The sequence below is a fragment of the Macrosteles quadrilineatus genome, unplaced genomic scaffold (genome assembly GCF_028750875.1).
Source record: "Macrosteles quadrilineatus isolate MER2022 unplaced genomic scaffold, UCM_ALF_1.0 Scaffold_3__2_contigs__length_128488019, whole genome shotgun sequence".
NCBI classification, from domain to species: domain Eukaryota; kingdom Metazoa; phylum Arthropoda; class Insecta; order Hemiptera; family Cicadellidae; genus Macrosteles; species Macrosteles quadrilineatus.
In genome coordinates this window covers 119,641,686-119,661,535 of record NW_026542596.1, presented here as the reverse complement: position 1 = coordinate 119,661,535, position 19,850 = coordinate 119,641,686, and the positions used below count along the sequence as shown (strand labels likewise).

At 34.5% G+C, this 19,850-nt stretch overlaps 1 protein-coding gene across 4 annotated transcripts in view; it reads right to left on the bottom strand.

The window, feature by feature from the left end:
- Window positions 1-2,416: 2,416 nt before the first annotated feature.
- LOC128989105 (coronin-7-like) overlaps window positions 2,417-19,850 on the bottom strand; it is a 42,807-nt gene continuing 25,373 nt past the window's right edge. For 3 of the 4 annotated variants that reach the window (XM_054410967.1, XM_054410969.1, XM_054410970.1), the window contains 13 exons: window positions 19,642-19,740; window positions 18,844-19,035; window positions 18,420-18,549; window positions 17,728-17,841; window positions 17,045-17,215; window positions 15,545-15,774; window positions 13,172-13,362; window positions 11,798-11,936; window positions 11,058-11,264; window positions 9,047-9,182; window positions 7,777-7,919; window positions 6,914-6,997; window positions 2,417-6,220 (listed from right to left, as the gene is read on the bottom strand). In XM_054410967.1, the coding sequence (XP_054266942.1) occupies window positions 6,212-6,220; window positions 6,914-6,997; window positions 7,777-7,919; window positions 9,047-9,182; window positions 11,058-11,264; window positions 11,798-11,936; window positions 13,172-13,362; window positions 15,545-15,774; window positions 17,045-17,215; window positions 17,728-17,841; window positions 18,420-18,549; window positions 18,844-19,035; window positions 19,642-19,740 (1,845 nt within the window). In that variant the 3' untranslated portion in view covers window positions 2,417-6,211. The remainder of the gene's footprint in view (window positions 6,221-6,913; window positions 6,998-7,776; window positions 7,920-9,046; window positions 9,183-11,057; window positions 11,265-11,797; window positions 11,937-13,171; window positions 13,363-15,544; window positions 15,775-17,044; window positions 17,216-17,727; window positions 17,842-18,419; window positions 18,550-18,843; window positions 19,036-19,641; window positions 19,741-19,850) is intronic. The other variant, XM_054410968.1, reaches the window with a different exon arrangement.

Genomic DNA, 19,850 nt, shown 5'->3' with positions numbered 1-19,850 from the left:
ATTCATAGGGTCAGGTGTAACATTCATAGGGTCAGGTGTAACATTCATAAGTTCAGGTGTAACTTTCATAAGTTCAAACGTAACATTCATAAATTAGTGGGTAACATTTATAAGTTCATCCTCTGTGGCAGATTTTGATGCCCAGGTGGAAATTGACAGAAATGTTGGATTCTTTTTGTGAGTTGCACCTCAAATCGGGCATTTTGCTACCCTCATGCAATCCTCAATGGGAGTGTACTTGAAAAATTATTTTTAACCTTTTGAGTGCCACCGCGTCTCGCTCCGAGACGCACCATTGTCATAGCTTGAGTGCCGAGCGTCTCGTGGCGAGACGGTCGAGGTTGCGCGAGAAATGCCGGCGTCTCGCAGCGAGACACTCAGAACATCACTTTGTACAGTATCACGTTTCAATAAAGATGGCTGCAAATCACACCAAATGCGACAGAAGGAGGTTGGCAACAACTATTTTGCTCTTTTACTGTAGAATGGAGCTGAGAAATGTGGTCAACCAATCAAAAACCATTACGCAGTAGTAAACGGGTTTATACAGCTGGTTCGTGTGTTGTTGTTGTTTTGACTGTTTACGTTTTAGTAAATGTTTGTTTACGAATACTTTGGTTATAGAATTGCAGGTCATGAATTGTCAGGTCATGAATTGGTCATATATCGTTGAAATAGTATATTACGTTACTCGTCCTGAAAATAAGTGTTAAGTCAGGTACACACATTTTGGGCGAGTTACGTACGATAGTTTACGCCATACTACTAAATCTGTTCAAATCCTTATATATTTCCATTTTCCACCAACTAAAGGACTAAAAATCACTAGTCATGACCTATAAGAGAGGTTATGTTTTTGTTTATAACCACTCAATGCCACCTAAATACAGTATAATCAGCTGATTGGTGTCCGGTAAAACTCATTACAGTACAGTAGTATGCAATGACACCCCATTTAAATAAGCCGGCGGCAAACAGTTGTTTTCTGGACTGAATACTTGTGTGGGAAGCTCATCAAAATAATGTAGTGTGGCGTAAAATACTTTTAAAACTTTAAAAAGTTATAATATAGTATCACAACTTATTTGTGCATTTGTTGATAGTTTGTGGCTGATCACATAAAGTGTACCGATAACTGGACTTGGTAAGTCAGGCCTATAGGTGCATGATTTTATTTTGACCGTTTGTATATTTTGTGCAGCTCTGATTGGAAACAGTTTGATTCATCTTTTTTCATTTTTGTGTAGTCTCGAGTCACTTATCATAATATAAATAATAGGTTAATTTACTTTAATTACGTCATGTGACTCCTTTACCTCCTCTAGGGTGGAATACGATCGTTTCGGCGACAATGTCGCCTTCTTCAGATCCTCGTCAAGAATATCAACTAATTATCTCTCTTATCGAGGTCGTCAAAATATTTAACACAAACACACAAATGAACATTGTTTAAACAGAAAATAAAATTGAAATATTTATTTAACTACGGCTGTGGTCACAGATAAGCACTGCCCGATCGACAAGGAGTCACAAGATGTAAATAAGATAAACTAGGTGAATCCCGTCGAAATCGACGGTTACTCTTGAGGTTTTACGTAAATTCAGCTAACTGCGATGGATAGAGAGAAGTTATTAAAATCTTAGAGAGGATAAACATAATTATGATTAAATTCAATATTTTCTGTCCTTTCATCGGCTTTAGGTTGCCCAAAAGGCAATTCAGGAGTCTTACAATTGTTTCTTGTTAATGAATTTTGTTCATGTTAAAGCCTTTTTCACTATATGGGGAAAGGAGTTCATACAATTGGTCTGTCATCTGACGGAAAGAGTCAATATTACTAAAATAACTGGTTCTATCTGCTTTGGGACAATCATTCAGATCGTATTTGGATTGTATAAGTGAATCACCATCTTTGGTCATAAAAATACAGAATTTTATCAGCGGGAGGCATATTAAATCTTTTTTGTATTTGATAAAAATATCTGATTCTCCAGAAAGCAGTAACATTCTTACTTCGATCCAAGCAATTTTAATTCCTTCTCTTGCCACATATCGACCATCGACCCATGTATTTAATCATCCTGTACTTACTTGCTTATTGATTAACTTATGGGGTAGTTTTGCAATGGCCATATCGATCACATAAAGCTGTGCATGTATTTCGTGGATGGAATGAACCATAATTGTAGGAAATTTTACCACAAATTTTGAACATTTGCGGAATCAAATCCATAACCTAGTCCAGCCTTGGTAACAAATTATGCAAATGCGATGAGATGTGATGGTACTGGTGTTTCCGAATGTTTTGTATGTAGTGAGGTTTAGAAGCGTTGTTCGACCTAGCTAGATGTGTACACCAAAGTAAAATAGTTCATTAGAAAACTGAATAAATAAATGTGTTCATCAAAACAACAATTACAGTAATGATTATTTTATTCAAGTATAAATGTTTTATAAATAGCAAATACAGTAAACAATATAAGACTGACAATAGGCAGCGATCTACAAAATAACACCCACACTTAAAATATTCCATCTTCAGCAAAGAATACATCAAACAGCTTCCTATCTTAGCACCACCACACATTTCTAAGCGAAAACAATATTGATATATACTAAAATTACAATTTTCTATACATTACTTAGTACATCATTTATGTTAATGATTATACAAATCTTTTGTTCATGTTAAACAAGCAGCAATGTCTTAAAATGACTAGAATAGAGAAAAACAAAGTGAAGAACAATTAAATGCAGTGTAAACATTATCAACCGTAATATCGTTATAAAAGTATATTTACAATGTGCAGTCAGTTTTTGTCATGTGTACGTATTATAATTTTTAAATAAATCCATACAAATAGAAGAGTTAATTACATAAATTGTAAATTTAGATAACAGTTATTTTTTATAAAACCATGCAAATCTTCCAAACAAGCTTTTCAGGCCTACACTATGAAAATTATGACTCATGGAATGTTCAATTTTCAAACATTTGAAATGAAGTAACCATTATACAAACCCAATACTACTGACGTAGGCTTCTACTGCTTATGTCTACTAAAATGCCTCCCCTCATCAAGTTTAGAAAATTCAGATCATCTCTAACTCTGTAAGACAGATCTGGACTTTGGGTTGAATACATGGTCACAACATAGACAATGGCACTTAACTCAAGTACAAAAACTTTTCTAATCTACTGTCATGTCTGAAGGGGAGCTCTACTATTCTACCTCTAGGCGATCACCATTAAAAATTAACACTGGTGTACTTTTTGTGTTGAGCATTAATAATACCAGGGGGCTAATTTGGTAATGTCCTTCACTTTTCTTCTATGCATAAACTGTAGTTCCGTTGTCCCAAGTTTTGTTTTAAGGAATGTTTTAGTGCATTAGCGTAAAAAAAGTGGTAATATTTTAAGAGTTTAGCAAAAGAACTTATTTTTAAACAAGCTTGGAACCGTAATAGAACCCAATAAGAAAATGTGCAGTTATGATTGGGGAGACTACAAAATAAATTTAAATTGGGTTGAACAGTTTGAAGATATAGGGTAAAATATAGAAATTTGTTTATACAAATTCACTCTTTTCTTAAGTCTAGAAATACAGAATTTATTGTTACAATAGAATAAATAACCCTTTGTGAAGACTTTTTCTAAGTGTGCCTAAACAGTTTCTAAATGGTAGTCTTACTCTAATTTGAAACTGACAAGTTTTATATCCTTAAGAACAAATAAATGCTGTATAATTTTAAAGTGGTAGTATGTTTTGGATGTGTGATTAAACCTCAACATTTCATCATAACAGTACTTATAAAATAAAAGTTGTACAAGTTTTCAAAGCTTGGTCTGTTGGTAAGAACTTGGAACCTCTGAATGCCCAGGTTAAAATCTTATCAATTGCTAACGGCTTAACTTTGCGATAATCCACCCGATGCTTAAAAGTCAATCTAAATCTGTATTTTCACCTATCAAGTATAAAGAGAAAGCTATCATAAACCATGAGAACCATCCCTGTTTTGGAGATACCTCCACAGAAAGCCATATGTTTTCAAGGCTTTTAGAATTATGTATTAACAGTGTTTTATATACAAAAAAGTTCCGCCTGAGTCTGATTTACAACTGGTTACAAAATTGTGGTCCCTTAGAGTGCAAGAGTAAGAGTGAATGCTAACAAAACAAAACCACGCAAGTGCAAAAACAGCTACATCTCGTACCAAACTTGGAGTAAAATTATAGCTTAGATGTAAAATGGTAAGAACCAAATAATGGATGGTTGCTTATGACAGAACTAGAGAGCTAAAAAACGAAATAATATTATAGACAACCCCTACATTAAAATCATTGTATAAGATATCTTGCGTTTTAAACCTGAAAATCAATATAATTAATCGAGGGGATTATTTGTGTTAGCTTTCATTCGTTTCTCTAAGTATTCTATTGATAGGGGATGATTTTTGTATACACTAATACAGTTATATTAAAATTAAAAATGTATTCCTTACTAACTGAAACCAGTGTTACTAAGCTAGAATCATTACCACATTTTGTTAAAAGCTCATTAAAATAGCTCGAAAAATCAGAACTCCACACTAATATGATTACATAAAAAATAGGTTTGGTTGAAGAATCAGTAGATACATAAGGACAAATTCTTCCAAATCATTAGTTTAAGGCTATAAGCATGATAAGTTTTACAAAATCAAAATGTACGAATACATAAACTTTTACTTGGGCTTATTTGGTTTCTTCTGTGATTTCTGTATCGGAAAACCTTACAAAACTTTAAAGCTTTAAATATGTATACAAAGTAAGAAATTAAAACATAGACTAGACAATAACATAAGTTAGTAAGACAGTCGACACAAAACAAAGAAATTCAATCACAGTATGTTTATCATATTGTACAAGTTGGGTAGACTCACATAATCAATAACTATGTGAATTAAAATTAGGAATATGTGTCAGTAACACATAAGGTTTGGAATATGATCGTTGCATTTATTTATGCATAATATTGCATATTGTATTCGTTTGATAAAGTAAAAAAAAAACTATACTAATACTGCACGCTAACGTAAAAAAATAAACAATTCTTTCTCCTAATGTTATATCACACAAATAGTCTTTTCCCATTTGCAAATAATTACTTTTGTCTTTTTAATATCTTTTAATATCACTGATTATTTATAAGTTGAACACGTTCCTGTAGCAAAAACCTTTATTTATTTTACTGAATAAAAAATTGTTTTGCATTTATTAAAAGAAACTGGAATACAGCGTGTAAAAAAATACATTGCTGCAAATGGAAAATTTTCACACTTTAAAAAGGTGTGAAAAGTGAAGAAATTTCTTTTAAAAGCATATTGAGTATAACATTTTGAGATGTTAATTTGAGCAATAATTTTTGTATTATAATTGGTAAGACGACTTATTATAGGTGTGTGAATAGAGATTATTAAAATAAAAACAATTTACCAATTATTCCATTTTCAACAGTTGAAGCAAAATCAATCTATAGTAATTGACTAAGGAAAAAATTACTAAATTACAATAAACATACTTAACATCCTGGGACACAGCAATAATGTAATTTTTATTGGCATTTTCTAATGAGATTTTCTTTACTTTTGGGGCATAACCATTCTATTTATAGAAAAAAACTATTTCCTTTTTAATGTTCAGTAGATATGTCAGATAATTTGGAGATTGTAGGAAAAAGAATTTGGGGATTTATCTGGTTTTGTGTTTGAAAAATAATAAAGTCGTCTTCAAGATCCTAAAAGAGGTGAAGTCTTAAGATGTAACTAGAAAAAAATAATCATACTTTCTCTTGTTTAAGCTATGTAACCAATATTCACACAAGCCTATGGAAAAATCCTCAAATCAGTAACGACATTTTAGATTATCTAAGTAATACTTTCAATTATTGTCCTAAGGTTAGCAAAAAAACTGTAAAACACAGTGGAATGTTCATAGTAAAAAGTAAAACCAACATGGGAGAACATTAATATCATAGGGCTTATGGCACTATAATAAGCTTAGGAAAAATAAGGTAACCAAGATTGCAAAATTAAAGCAACACAGTAGACATTCAGGAAGCTACATCCATGACGAAGACCTAACTAAAACGGTGACATGACTGGTGAAAGATATTGTTGAAATGTCTTTTTTCTGTTGGGTTGCCAAGGCTGTTGATAGTAAAACCACTTTTACTCGTCCTGGAAAAAATTGTAATAATTTTAAAAATGTTTAAAACTGCACAGACCTAGTTATACAATGTGTTACTCAATAATTATAAATTATTACCACGCAATATAGTTCAACTTTCACAACACAAGCAACATTTAATTCTCAGATGGAAGCCAATATTTTTATTCCCCTCCAAAATCAATTAGTTGCAGCATGTCTTGCAGTGAATTTACATTGACCAAAAGGAGGAGTCTTTTTATAAGATGTTATGATTTCTAAGATATTTTTGTATTGTGAATGTAGACTCTGTTTTTGCGATGTTGCCCAAACTCTACTCCATACAAGTTTGAGACAAACAAAGCATACACTGTCATTATTTTTTTAGTCTTTATGATTTTATGGAAGACATCTGAAAGCAAACAGTATTAAAACCTAAAATGTCTTTTTAGGCTATTTAACCCAATATAAGATATCTTAAAAAGGGGTGGTTTAGTTTTGAATCTAACAATTTCTGTACTATCATAAGTACACTAAAAAAAGATTAAAACTATAATTAAATGGAAGACGCAGCTTAATATAAGTTAAGAAAAGTAGAGGTCCCAGTAATGACCCTTGTGTCACACCAACAGGAATTGTTATAAATATATTTTTTTATATTACTGTAGTTTGGAGTTTGTTAATAAGATACAAGGATTTGTAATTTTTAAACATATTATACACACCCATTCTCGTTCATCCACCCCCTCCATCTGATCTTGCTCAAGTTTCAAGTTCACTTCCATCCTGCTACTAACTGACTTCTGAATCTGCAAATCACATTGTTGATACATTAGAAGCCAGTCAGTTATTTTATTTATCGGCAATATTGATTACTGATGATAATACAGAATGAAACCCTTATGCATACTTGTGATTGTGCATTTGAGAAACTTTCTTCCCAAGTCAGTGTCCCCCAGTATTATTCATTGATTTATTTTGGACTATTTTATAATGACCTTTTTTCCAATGTTACGCACACAAAGACCTATTAATTTTTTAAATTTATCATGAAAAAAGGTTTTGGTAGACAGTCGTAATGAGTGAATAATGGTTAAATGCCTGAATAGAGGTGCAACTCAAAAAGAATCCATCGATTTTGTCAATTTCCACTCAAGTAATAACTCAAAACGGAATCTCAAATCTCAAATCTCAATACAACCAAAACTTTGGAAAAGTTTACGATTTCGATATTTGATCTAGTTTTGAGATCTAAAACTAAGTTTTGATTCAATTATGTATTGATCTCATATTCATGTTATTACGTCAGGGCAAATTTCTTTAAATTTGATTGCATAGTAAAAATCAACATCTTTTTGAGTATCAATTTTAGTTTTTGAGATTCCAGATACAATTTTGTTTTGTTTGTGGTTTTGACACTTGCAATTTCTGCTTTCAACCACGTCTAGTATGAGTGAAGTGTTGGTAAATGTTGAAAAAGGTCTTTGGAGGACCAATGGCCTCTGTAGCAATAAATTCCTATGATAATACTAATGTCAAAAACATTTCCAAAATATTTTAAAAGTATTTTCTGCTGTACAATACTAACCTGTTCTTGCTTCTGCTTGGTAGAGGCCACCAGGTCGGGTGTCCAGGCTAGTCTACTGTGAGACGTGGGAGGGGGAGGCTTGACCGTCGTCTGCTCTTTGTTACTTGGAGACACTGTGCTAGCCGACCCTTGTGCCTCTGATACTGTGACAAGCCATGAGGTTATGTTCAACTTGTTAGATAAATAATCATGTACAGTAGGTTATTTTGTCTGGGGAGAGTGGCTATAGCTCTTGCTTTTAAATCTTAAGGCGGACCGAGATGCCTTTTGTCAATGGGCTATCAATTAAGGATAATATCTAACAAAAGGTCAACTGAGGTGATAATCAAACATTTTAGCCTCTGGATTGCTTATACAAAATTGATATTATGAGGTCTTACCTTAGCAATCCTTATGTTGTCAATCCAACAATATCGATTTCAATCCCAAAAGTTCATCATCATTCGGGATCTAGGTCGACTAAATATCAATTGTTAGATCCACCCAGAGGGTTTTGTAGAAGATAAAATAACACTGAACACTTGACAATTACACTAAACACGAATCTGACATATAAATTAGGAACAAAAACCATGTTTTCTAAATATGGGTTAAACTCACTTTAATTTTGAAAACACATTGCTGGCATAAAATATATATCTTAACATTAAATAGTATTTTTTAATGTTTTTTGACCAGGCCTGATTAACTTATTATTTGTAATTACGTAAATTCATAATAGAAAAAAAGCTTGGCTCGGAAAAAGTCAAGGCCCGGCTCAATTAAATATCTCAGGCTCACACACCTATTTCACAAAACTAAACCTAAAACTAAAACTAAAATTACTGTGGGCCTAGTCTAATAACTGCACAGGACATAACCAACCAACCGTCTAGCTAAACTAGCCTAGCTTAACACTAACAGTAAAATCTAAATAGGAATATACATATTCTAGTATTAATTAACTTTTTCTGTGGACTGCCTTATATAGTAGTAGGTAATAACTACTTATATTAAGTAGGTAATACCCACTTAAGATGTAGCCTAGTCTTCTATATAATTTAAATTCTTAAACTGGGATAGCTAAAAAAATGCTAACAGATAATCCGTGAGAGCGCTTGAGTCGTGGGGGACAAGTGCTTGCACCTACAGGTCTGCAATTCGTGTGAAATACAACGTCCGAGAAGTGGTCTAATAAACCGAGGCTGGACATCAGGGGTTCCACTGTAATCACTATAAGCATCATCTAATAGATATTTTCTGACAACGTAAAGGGGAGGTTGTTACTCACAGTTGTCCATGCCCTCAGGTTTGAGACTGACACGTCGTGGTTGTATGTTGGCTCCACTGAACCACTGAGTCGCAGTCATGGTCGGCTCCCACATCACTTTGGTGGGGGGGAACAGGTCATCTTGGAACAAATCACTCTGCAAACAATCACCAACTAGTCAAATCAAAGTATATAATGTATGTTTCTGCTAGTGATACTTGAAAACAGAAATTTTGACACAAGAAAACTGAAACCAAAGCTGAAACTGAATAAAAGTTTATTATGGAATCATAACTGAAAGAAACTTAACTACTGATCCTGAAATAAAATTAATATGTGACACTTTAAACTAAAATGTAAAATAAACAACAAACACCAATATAAATATAACTCCTGGCACTGACATCAAACCCCTTAATGAGATAAAACAATAACATTAAACCTAAATTAATATTACTTTTGATCGACACAAAAACATTGAAATAAATAAATAATACTATTTTTGGAAGATTGAACTTAAAAACTTGCCTATCAAATTTGAGATTTGGATTTGACTACTTTATTCATCTACAAAGTCTTTAAACAGAGTCACATTTGCTTAACTAAGAATTATATAAAAATAAAAACGTGAAACAGCAAAACAACAAGGTTTGTAGAGTTGGTATGAAGTCCTCAAGATAAGCTCAAGTCTCACCAGTTGTAATATTTACAACACTAGCGCTCACAGGTGTGATTAAACCAATTTTAGTTGCCAGACTGTGTTCTGCCTGCCTTGAGCTTGTACAGATCAGTTCTGTCAGTCTAGGCCAATCTAAATATATACAAGGCAAAGCCCTCACTGACTGACTCACTCACTCATCACTAATTCTCCCACTTCCCATTTACCTAGGAGGCTGAAATTTGGTACACTGATTCTTTAGGCATTAAATAGGAAAACTAAGTAGTTTTTATTCTGATCAGACTCTCGGGCTCCGCCCCAGTGGCTCTGGAGTTTCCCATGTTAACCTTATGATTTTTCATATTTAAAAAGAATTAATGAATCTTAACAGCTGTTTCAATTAAACAAGTTGGTTCTATTCTATGATGTTCAATAGCATTAAAGTTACAAGGATTACCAACAGGGTGCAGCACTATTATTTTTTTAATTTATAACAACAGCTAATTTGCAACCAAAAGGTGAGTGAGCGTAGCGAACGAACTTCAACCTGGAGGCGAGTTTGCGTAGCGAACGAGCTAACCTGAAGGCAAGTGAGCGCAGCGAACGAGCTCCAACTTAAAGGAGAGTGAGCGTAGCGAACGAACTTCAACCAGGACGTGATTGAGCCATGCGAATACTTGTGAAGTTAAACGGGGCAAAGCCCGCGGGTACAGCTAGTCTAAATATATACAAGTGACTGACTCACTCACTCATCACTAATTCTCCCACTTCCCATTTACCTAGGAGGCTGAAATTCGGTACACCGATTCTTTGGGCATTAAATAGGAAAACTAAGTACCTAGTTTTTATTATGATCGGGCTTTCGGGCTCCGCCCCAGTGGCTCTGGGGTTTCCCATGTTAACCTTATGATTTTTCATATTTAAAAGGAATTTCTTAACAGCTGTTTTAATTAAACAAGTTGGTTCTGTTCTATGATGTGCAATAGCATTAAAGTTACAAGGATTGCCAAACAGGGTGCAGCACTATTATTTTTTTAAATTTATGACTACAGCCAATTTGTAACCAAAAGGTCAGTGAGCGTAGCGAACGAACTTCAACCTAGAAGCGAGTTAGCGTAGCAAAAACAAGCTAACTTGAAGGCAAGTGAGCGGAGCCAACGAGCTCCAACCTAAAGGTGAGTGAGCGTAGCGAACGAACTTCAACCGGGACAAGATTGAGCCATGCGAACGAGCTCACTTGTGAAGTTAAACGGGGCAAAGCCCGCTACAGCTAGTGGGTTTATACACAGTAAACATTTAAACACAAACCGATTCAACCTAGGTTCCGTCGGCTACCACAGGTTGAAGTCCTCAAATTGTTATTGGATTATTCACCTTTATCCTGGGCACGGTGAAGGACAGGGGCTCTATGGTGGTGTTGGTGAGACGTAGCGCTTTGGCAAACTCTACAATTGTCACGTCGCACGATTGCTTCGGCAGGAAGCTGAGGCCTTGGTGCAGCGAGGAGCAGCGATGATGACTCAACGGACACAGGTACGGTGATTCACAACAAACCTCAAACGCATAGATCGTAGAGTCTCCCTACAAAAAGTGTTTATGGCAATGAATATTTTACTATCAGTATTTTTTTTATCTTTTGATATATTATTTATAGTATTATTTCTTCCTTTTACAAGCATGAGGAAAAAGGATAGCTTTATAGTAACTGATCTTGAATCATGCATTATTTTAATTCAGGTTCATTATCTAACTCTCTTTATGTAGGAATATAGGCAGGAAACAAATTATAGCCTACATATTACATGGAAACAAAGAATTTTCATTTTCTTCTTGCTTGCAGTGAAGCCAGTCGACAGGTCCTAAAATTGTGAAATATGAAATAGAATTTTGGTAAACTTTTTATATTAGGTTCCATCGAAAATTTGGCATAATTATTTAGTTATTTAAACAGTAAAGAGCATCGAAAGTATGCCTTAATAAAAACTATCTTAGGCCTGTCATACCATATATGACCAACATGATTTTGGCCAAGAACCGAAACACCAGAATTATACACCCGAACAAACCTGAACCATATAAGCAGACCCCTATTTAAAATATAAATTATTTCATACCTTGCCAGTTAAAAAGAGTGTAGAACTGTCTTCATCGTAGAAAGGTATGAGAATGGCAGGAGACACGTCCAGTCCTACAGTACCCAATGGATTGTTCAGATCATCTCTCTGATAAACCATGATCTGTCTTTCTGATACCCTGTAACAAAAAAACTTTCCTGAATTGTTCTTTTTTGTATGGAAGGCTCGACTTAAATTTGTCAACCCTAATTTTATACAAAGAGCTTTTATTCAAAAGGTAATTTGATAATTGACTATTGAAATATGTGAAAGAAGATGACGACGATAGTTAGGTTCGAACAAATCACCAAAAACTTAAAATGAAGCAAATTTTGACAAAAATTATTTTGAATTTTAGGAAAACAAAGCTAGCTATAGAGGAGAATTTTTGTTTGAAGTTTCCAAATGCAAGAGAGAACAAAGTTCAAGGTTACAACGCATTCAAACAATTATTATTAAATTCAAAGAAATTATTTGATTGGCAAAACCTTATACTCATTCAAAGACCTGAACTTACCATGAGGACTTTATACCAACTTTAAAAATTTTTTTTGTTTCCTCATTTCACTTTTTAAATATTTTTATTACTTTGTATATTACCTTTTAAGTCCAACTGACTCTATTCAAAAGCTTTATTTATGTATAAACATACATGTATTCAATGTAATAATAATAAAAATTAGGCCTATATTATGATTTGATTTGGCATAGCAGATAATTAATATGCAAGTAGGCAAATCGTAATAATATTCTCGTATCCAACCTTTTTGGCACTATATTAACACAAATAGACTATACAAAATCAAATAGTATAAAACAAAAGTTAACAACATATAAGCTTTTCTTCTTAGCATTCATTTGATTACAGTAATTCCTGAACAAGTTTAAATGTAGTTCATAAGCCCTTTGAATACTAAATGCACAATGCAGTTGCCTGCTTGCAATATTGAGCGGAGCTAGCATATTAATCCAATATTTTTCTAAAGTCAATGCTAAATCTGTTTCTCGTAAATGAGATATATACTTGCAGTATCCAATGTCTTTCATATTTAATTCGCATAAATAGAATGCCTATTTGCAGTACCCAAAGTCAATGGTACGCCGGGTTCACTTAACTAGAATGTCTATTTACAGGTTCTAATGTCAATGGTACGCCTGGTTAACCAAAACGGTTCCCATGGTTGGTTACTATGACTATGCTAAATTTTGTGCAGATCGTTTAGCCATTCAGGAGGAGTATGTGTAAAACAAAAGCAGGAGTGTAGTTCGCTTGCTTTGCTTCGCTCAATAATGTCACTCAAGTTGAATAAAAGGGCCTAACATATCAAGTAAAGTTTAATTTTCAAGTACAAACACTAAGCACATGTAGCTTACTTGTCAAACCCAGTGACCACGATGAAGTTGGACTCGAGTGCCCAAGTGACGCGAGCGCCTCGTGATCCAACGGGACCCTTGCCCTCGGCCACTGGTGTAGACGAGTGACGTGGTTCATACACCCTCAGTACTCCGTCCTTACACACTGTGGCCAATCTGTCACCACTGGACGACCAGGCCAGCGAGAACATCTGTAGGAACATCAGTTAACAATGACAAGACCGAGAGGCTGTTGGAAAACCATTAATGTTTGATTTCCAAAGTACTTAACTAATAAGAAAAGAAATTAACTCACATCAACGCATAACGTTTATTGATGAAGTCTAATAAGAAAAGAAATTCGCATAACATTTATTGATGAAGTCTGCCGAATTTTGTAGAATGGTCTTGATGGCAAGTATGTTTAAATAATTCAAAATCCCTAAAGTTCAATAAACAAACAATCGTACAACGCAATACAGTACTAATTCTTAGCAATAAGAATTACTATTCCCTGTAATTACCTCAGAATTAAACTGAACACCATGATCACTATGTAAATCAACTTCTGAGATCGTCCTGACAACAGCCGATAGCACAGCATTGGAATGCCAAATGTGTGTATCAAGAGTCAGCTGTCGTTTTAATTTTGTGTGACAAAGAGTTTTACTACTGACTACAAAGGATCTTTAACAGAGAAATCCAACTGACGAAGGAGTTTTTACCAAATTCAAAGTAAGAGTTAACCTAATCTTCAAAACATTGGAATAATATGAAATATATTTTGAATTGCTAAACTCAGGAGTTATCAACATGATCAAATAAAATGGGTCATTAAAACATAACGTAAAAGGCTGGTACAACGTCCTAAATAAGGGTGTGCATCATTTTGTCTTATTTCACAAATAAAAATCATTATACATCCAGCTGTTTGTAGCTCAAGCTTTTTGAACTTGGTGTCATTTGATATGAAATTTTGCATCTATATAAATAAAATTAGAGTTTTGTCTGTACATTGCTCAGAATCATAAACTTTTAGGTTATTTTTACGTTTTATACATTAAAGAAACCGAAACAAGTCTCATCTAAATTTCTGTCTGTCTTCCAGTCTGTTACGGCCCAAGAGCCATTTTACGCGGCCTTCTCCTGAAAAACGAGAGTACCTATCAAGTTCCAAATCATTTTAATGTATTCACTGGATTGGCGAGATTGTCTTTAGCCATTAAAATATGGCGTCACTACTTTGTAAATAAAATGACGGACGTTTAAAAACCCAATTTTGTGCGATTTTTTGTAAAGTTTCCTCCTTTCTCCCAATGTTTATCACGTATTCATCTATGAAATAACCAACAGCTGTTCGAATCAAGATTATTTCTTCTAGCTGTCACTGATATGTTTACATTGAATGTTGTTTACAAATACCGTAACCAATTCCGATAACGTTTTGAAAGCAAATCCAAACCATGTAAGATTAAAAACGTTTTTCCTTACATAACTGATTTAATTAATCGCAAGTGCAATAATTTGTAGGGTAACCGTAAATAAAAATAGAGATTCTTTGTGTATAAAATTGTTCTTGAGTATTGATAACCGGGAAAAAGACCTTGAATCAGTGTTGTATATGGCTGGGAAACTTACATTTTTTAAATGAGCGTTTTCAGTCGAGACTCGGCACACGACCAACGCGTGTCTACATGTCCATAGTAAAAATAAAAGTAGGCCTACAGTGTATTTATGTTTTATTCGTCATGTGTATAATTGTACAGTTCGTGTATGTGTTTCAAAAACTCCAAGACGCACCTAATGGGGAAGCTCAAGAACTTATATTAGGACTGATGATGGATTTAATTTCGCCGGAATGCATCTCCTGTAATAGGATACATTAGGATCGACCGGCGGACACAGGTAATTTAACCTTTTATTGATTGTCATACCGATCCGGAACAACAACAAACAACATTAAATGAAGTTATGTATAATAGTTTGGCCAGTATATCTGAAAATATGCAAACCAACTGCTGTCTTTATATATGGTTTCAACTGAATACATACTATAAGATCCCGTGCGTAGAACGGGTACACAGCTATTGCTGAATAAAAGTGTTTGTAATATTTTGAATTTAAAAATTTGACTAACTTAATTTTTTTTCTAACATAGGTCATTTCTACCTTTAAAATAGATTAAGGTAGTCATGACATGAACATAGTCATTTTATACCAAGTTTCATAAAGAGCAGTTGGAAAAATGTAATGATAAAAAAATGTTTATGTACAAAAACAAAATGGCAGATGTCTGGTTAATGTGTTTTTAAAAAGAATTCAATTCTCAATTCTCTCTTTATCCTGACTCATAGAACCATTTGCTGGAGTTTAGCTGTTAACTGTAGGCATTACCTGATCGGAATGTCCTGTCAGTGTGATAGGCTGGTGAGTGCCAGACAAGTCCCAGACTCGCACAGTCATGTCGTAGGAGCCAGTGGCCAACACGTCACGTGCCAGAGGGTGGAACTTGATGAAGTAAATCTTCTCCGAGTGTCCCTCGAGCACAGAGTCAGGAGTGTTTGTGGGCTCAGTCAGACCTCCCTCTGGTATCACCCATAGTCTGATGGTGCCGTCGTCACAGGCTGCAGAACACAGATGAGAAACACCGTTACTTTACGTTCAGGAACGTTCCTCGGGTTTTTGGTAATAGGTAAAACAATAGTGTTATTTTTGTCACCAGTATGTTTGGGTCAGTTGACAGTTTCAGGTGACATTACAAAAACTAATATTCACAGTAATCTAACACTAAGGCTACACTTCAGTAATACTATTATTTATCCTATTACGTTAATTACTCACATTTACTACAATATAGTTCACAGTTGTACTCAAGTTAAGATGTTAGTATAATCTTAAAAAGAGTACTAGGAAGAGGAGAAAGTTTTAAAATTGGTTTTTGGTCAATGATACAAAAAAGTTTGAAAGTCAAATGACGAGTTGGGAAAGATTTATGTTCAAGAGATCAAACTTTGGCACTTATCCTAAGTGTATTCTACTTTTCCATATAAAATAAAACCGTCCACAATTTGTGATCATAAATTACACAAAAGATTAACGCCGTGATCTAAACGATTGGCCTTGAGAAAATCTTCCCAGATATTACTATCAACAGAATAATACGAGTTATATAATACTGGTGACAAACTTTCCTTCAGTATAACTGCAGAAATAGTACAAAAACGTCAAAAAGCCACCACAATGTAAACTCTTTGTTTAAGTATGTCCTTTTTTCAACGTGTTTTTCTAATCATCTAAACAAAAAATCACATTTCTAATCGAACATATTTTTTATGAACACAAAAGTAACAATAAATGAAAAGTAAAGTGCCTGGTCAAAGGTTTTAAAAAATAAGGCATCAGTCTAAAGGTCTAAAAGTCTAAAAAGTATTAGTAGGGCAGACTTCAGGCACGTCAACAGACATCGGAAAGGACCGGCAGATGTTGCAACTCAATGAATTTGAGTGTGTTAGATTTTAATTTATTTTTAGCACTATATATCACTACTAAAATAAGAGGAAGCACAATAAAACAGGTATAATAGCTTGCTGTCCAACATTTTCCCTCTGATTCTCTAAAACTAGTGGTGTTTTTGCTCCTGCAATAACGGCTGGTTTAGAAGTAAGCCAGCGTTTTCGATAATCCAACACCGCCCAAGTCCTGATCTCACCAGATTAGCGGGCGTCTACAATATAAATATAAAGTATCTGCAAATGCGAACAGTTTTCAGGCATGCTCACAAAAAAGTCTAGGTTTACTTAGGTTACTGCAACGTCTGATACATTATTTTGTAGGGTCTTACAGTTTTCATAGGAAATTATCAAGGACATAATTTCTAACTGAACAATATCTCACCGACAGCGAGTCTTCTGTTGTTGAAAGGGTCCCAAGCAAAGTCCATGACATTGTTGCCATGGACCAACGCAGGTATAACTCCATCAGGCAACTTCCCCGTCTTGGACAACTCAAACACTGCTATCTTGCCTCCCGGACCACTCAACGGGACAGCCACTCTCTCTGGGTTGGCTGCAACAGCAAATATTACTAACACTTCGGTTCAAACTAAATCAAACAAAAAACTGCACTTGAGTACACTGTACAAAACCTCACGTAAAAAATTATAGCCTACCGACGTAGATAAAGAAAACATGTGTTACACACAAGCCAAATATATGAATATCGTTTATAACATACAAGTATTAAAAACAAATCCTTAAATCAAACCATTAATTTTAGGAGTACAGTATATGATTTGTCAAAAGAACAATTAATAAAAATTAATCATTTCTCGATGAATTCAAACAAAAACTAAGAGTCTTTATTATATCTAATACTAATATAAAATTATATAATATCTACTAACACAAACTCCAACCATTATCTACCAATCTACCAACTAATCTTTCTACTGTCTACCAAATAATCTCTAAACAACAAATTAACTGTAGAAAACTCTCTTTTATCTACATGTTGAAAATTTGTATGTAATGGAAGGTTTAAGGTGAAAAAAATGTACAATGATAAATAACAAACATTACCATGAAAGCCGTCACATTCGCCTGAAATTTGCCTTGACAGATTTCGAATGTTCTCAATATGAGCAGACTTGTGAGCTGGTGTACCCTTCAAGTGGCGAAACTTGGAAACACGACCTGCAAATAAACCACAATCTACAGTCAATACATTAAAATTAAGATTATTTGGACATTTTACAACCCGTGCTGTAATATCAATGTTTACTTAATGTCAATTAATGGAAAAAAAAGGAAAGTTTTTTTTTTAAGTTGGTACATCTATATAAGCTTTAAAATAAACCAAGGGTTGCAATAATAGGTTTATATATGGTATAACCTAAGTTTTAATAATGACAATTAATTATTTAAAAGAATGGAATGACTGATACTAGATACTTAACATCTTATTATGACATGTTCAGCCAAACACAAATAACTGAGGATACATATCCATTAAAAAACATTATTCGATAACTTTACGGAAAGTGAATAAAAGAAACGTCTTATAACTCTTAAAACATATATTTACGCTTATACTGTTACTCACAAGACGGTAAATATACAAAAAAGATGGTAAGTGGTGATCGATTTCAATTGGACACTCCAATCATCATCAGACCCAATAGGCGAATGTTCCTCATTCACACGTACAATGCTGATCAAGAAGTTATTTTCGATAGCTTTATCCAACATCTGATACATAAAACAGCACTTACCGAAGACAGTTGAAGTGCGTTTGGGAGCTGGCGTTGTTGGCACAGAATCGTTTTTGCTAGGATTAATCGACGAATTTCTCTTGTTAACATTCCCGTCTTCTTCTTTTAGTGTACCTCCTGACTTAGACTGCTAGGAAAAAACATATAAATGAAAACCACGATCAGAGGATTTGTCTTTTGATTTTGCATCACCATTTTTTTAGCTTGGCTCAAGCTTGATTTTCTGACTTGGTGATCACACTCGAGCTTGAACACTACGCTTGGCTCGACTCCAAAATGGGGGGCGGTTCGCACACCTCTAAACCTCCTGTGTAGTGTATGCTAAAATTCACCCACTGAAGGATAAATTATCTTCACAAGTTCAAATACCGATTACTCATTTAATTTTTGTTTTGTTTGTGAAACTTGATGTCTTAGGCCTCACCTTGAGTGAGTCCCGTCGACGCAGTGGAGTGGGCGACGGACTTACAGGTTGCTCAACCACAGACATGGATCTGTTCTCGTACAGTCTCCTTCTCTCCGCGATGCTGCTGCGAGTTCCCCCTCTCTCTAGTCCTTCTAACTCATCTTCTCCAGCTCCCCCACTCGTGTCTCCGTCTCCTCCCCTCTTCTCTACCTACAAACAAAACCAGCAATATGAACACACACTGAGATAATTACAGCAGATCAATTAGTACACAAGTTCTTCTTCCTTTTTATAACTTTTTCAACATTACAAGCAACTTAGGAATCTGTAATATCCCTTTGTTTAAGATGCAAAAACTGTTGGCTAACCACATGTATGATCAGGAGTCACTCCAAAATATTGATGGTGCATAAAGAAGTAATTGGATATGCCATCATATCACATACAAAAAAATATTCCTTTGGCAAGCCATTTGTATACCAACAAACAAAGTGGATTACCAACATCATTTTTGCAAGTGATGTGGACATGTCAACCAAGCAGTGCGTACTTGTGGTCACAGCAATTGCCAAATAGCCTATCAAATTGTTATGTTGTGTCTTGTTGTTTGTGTGTTTTATGTTAAATTTGTTGACCGCAATATAAGGGAAGCTTGTTGTTCTTGATGAGCATCTGAAGAAGGGGATATAGTCTCCAAAATTATCCCCATCCACCCTTAGAGGAGGTAAAGGACAATACAAAACCAAGGTTTAATGACATATTTTGTGTTTGTTTGAAAAGATTGTCCAATAACAGCTGTTCACAAGTCATAATTACCTCGGCCCACAGACGTACTCTCTCGGCAGTGCTGGGTGTGACGTCTCCTTCCCCTCCTCCATCTAAAGTTTCTTCTTCTCCATTGGTCACGTCTTCTTGCTAAAAACAACAATCAATAATCACTGTTTAATCACAACTATACAAGTACTTGCACCTTTAGTAATGAAATTGAACCAAATTAAATTGAACATTTAACTAAAAGTACCTGA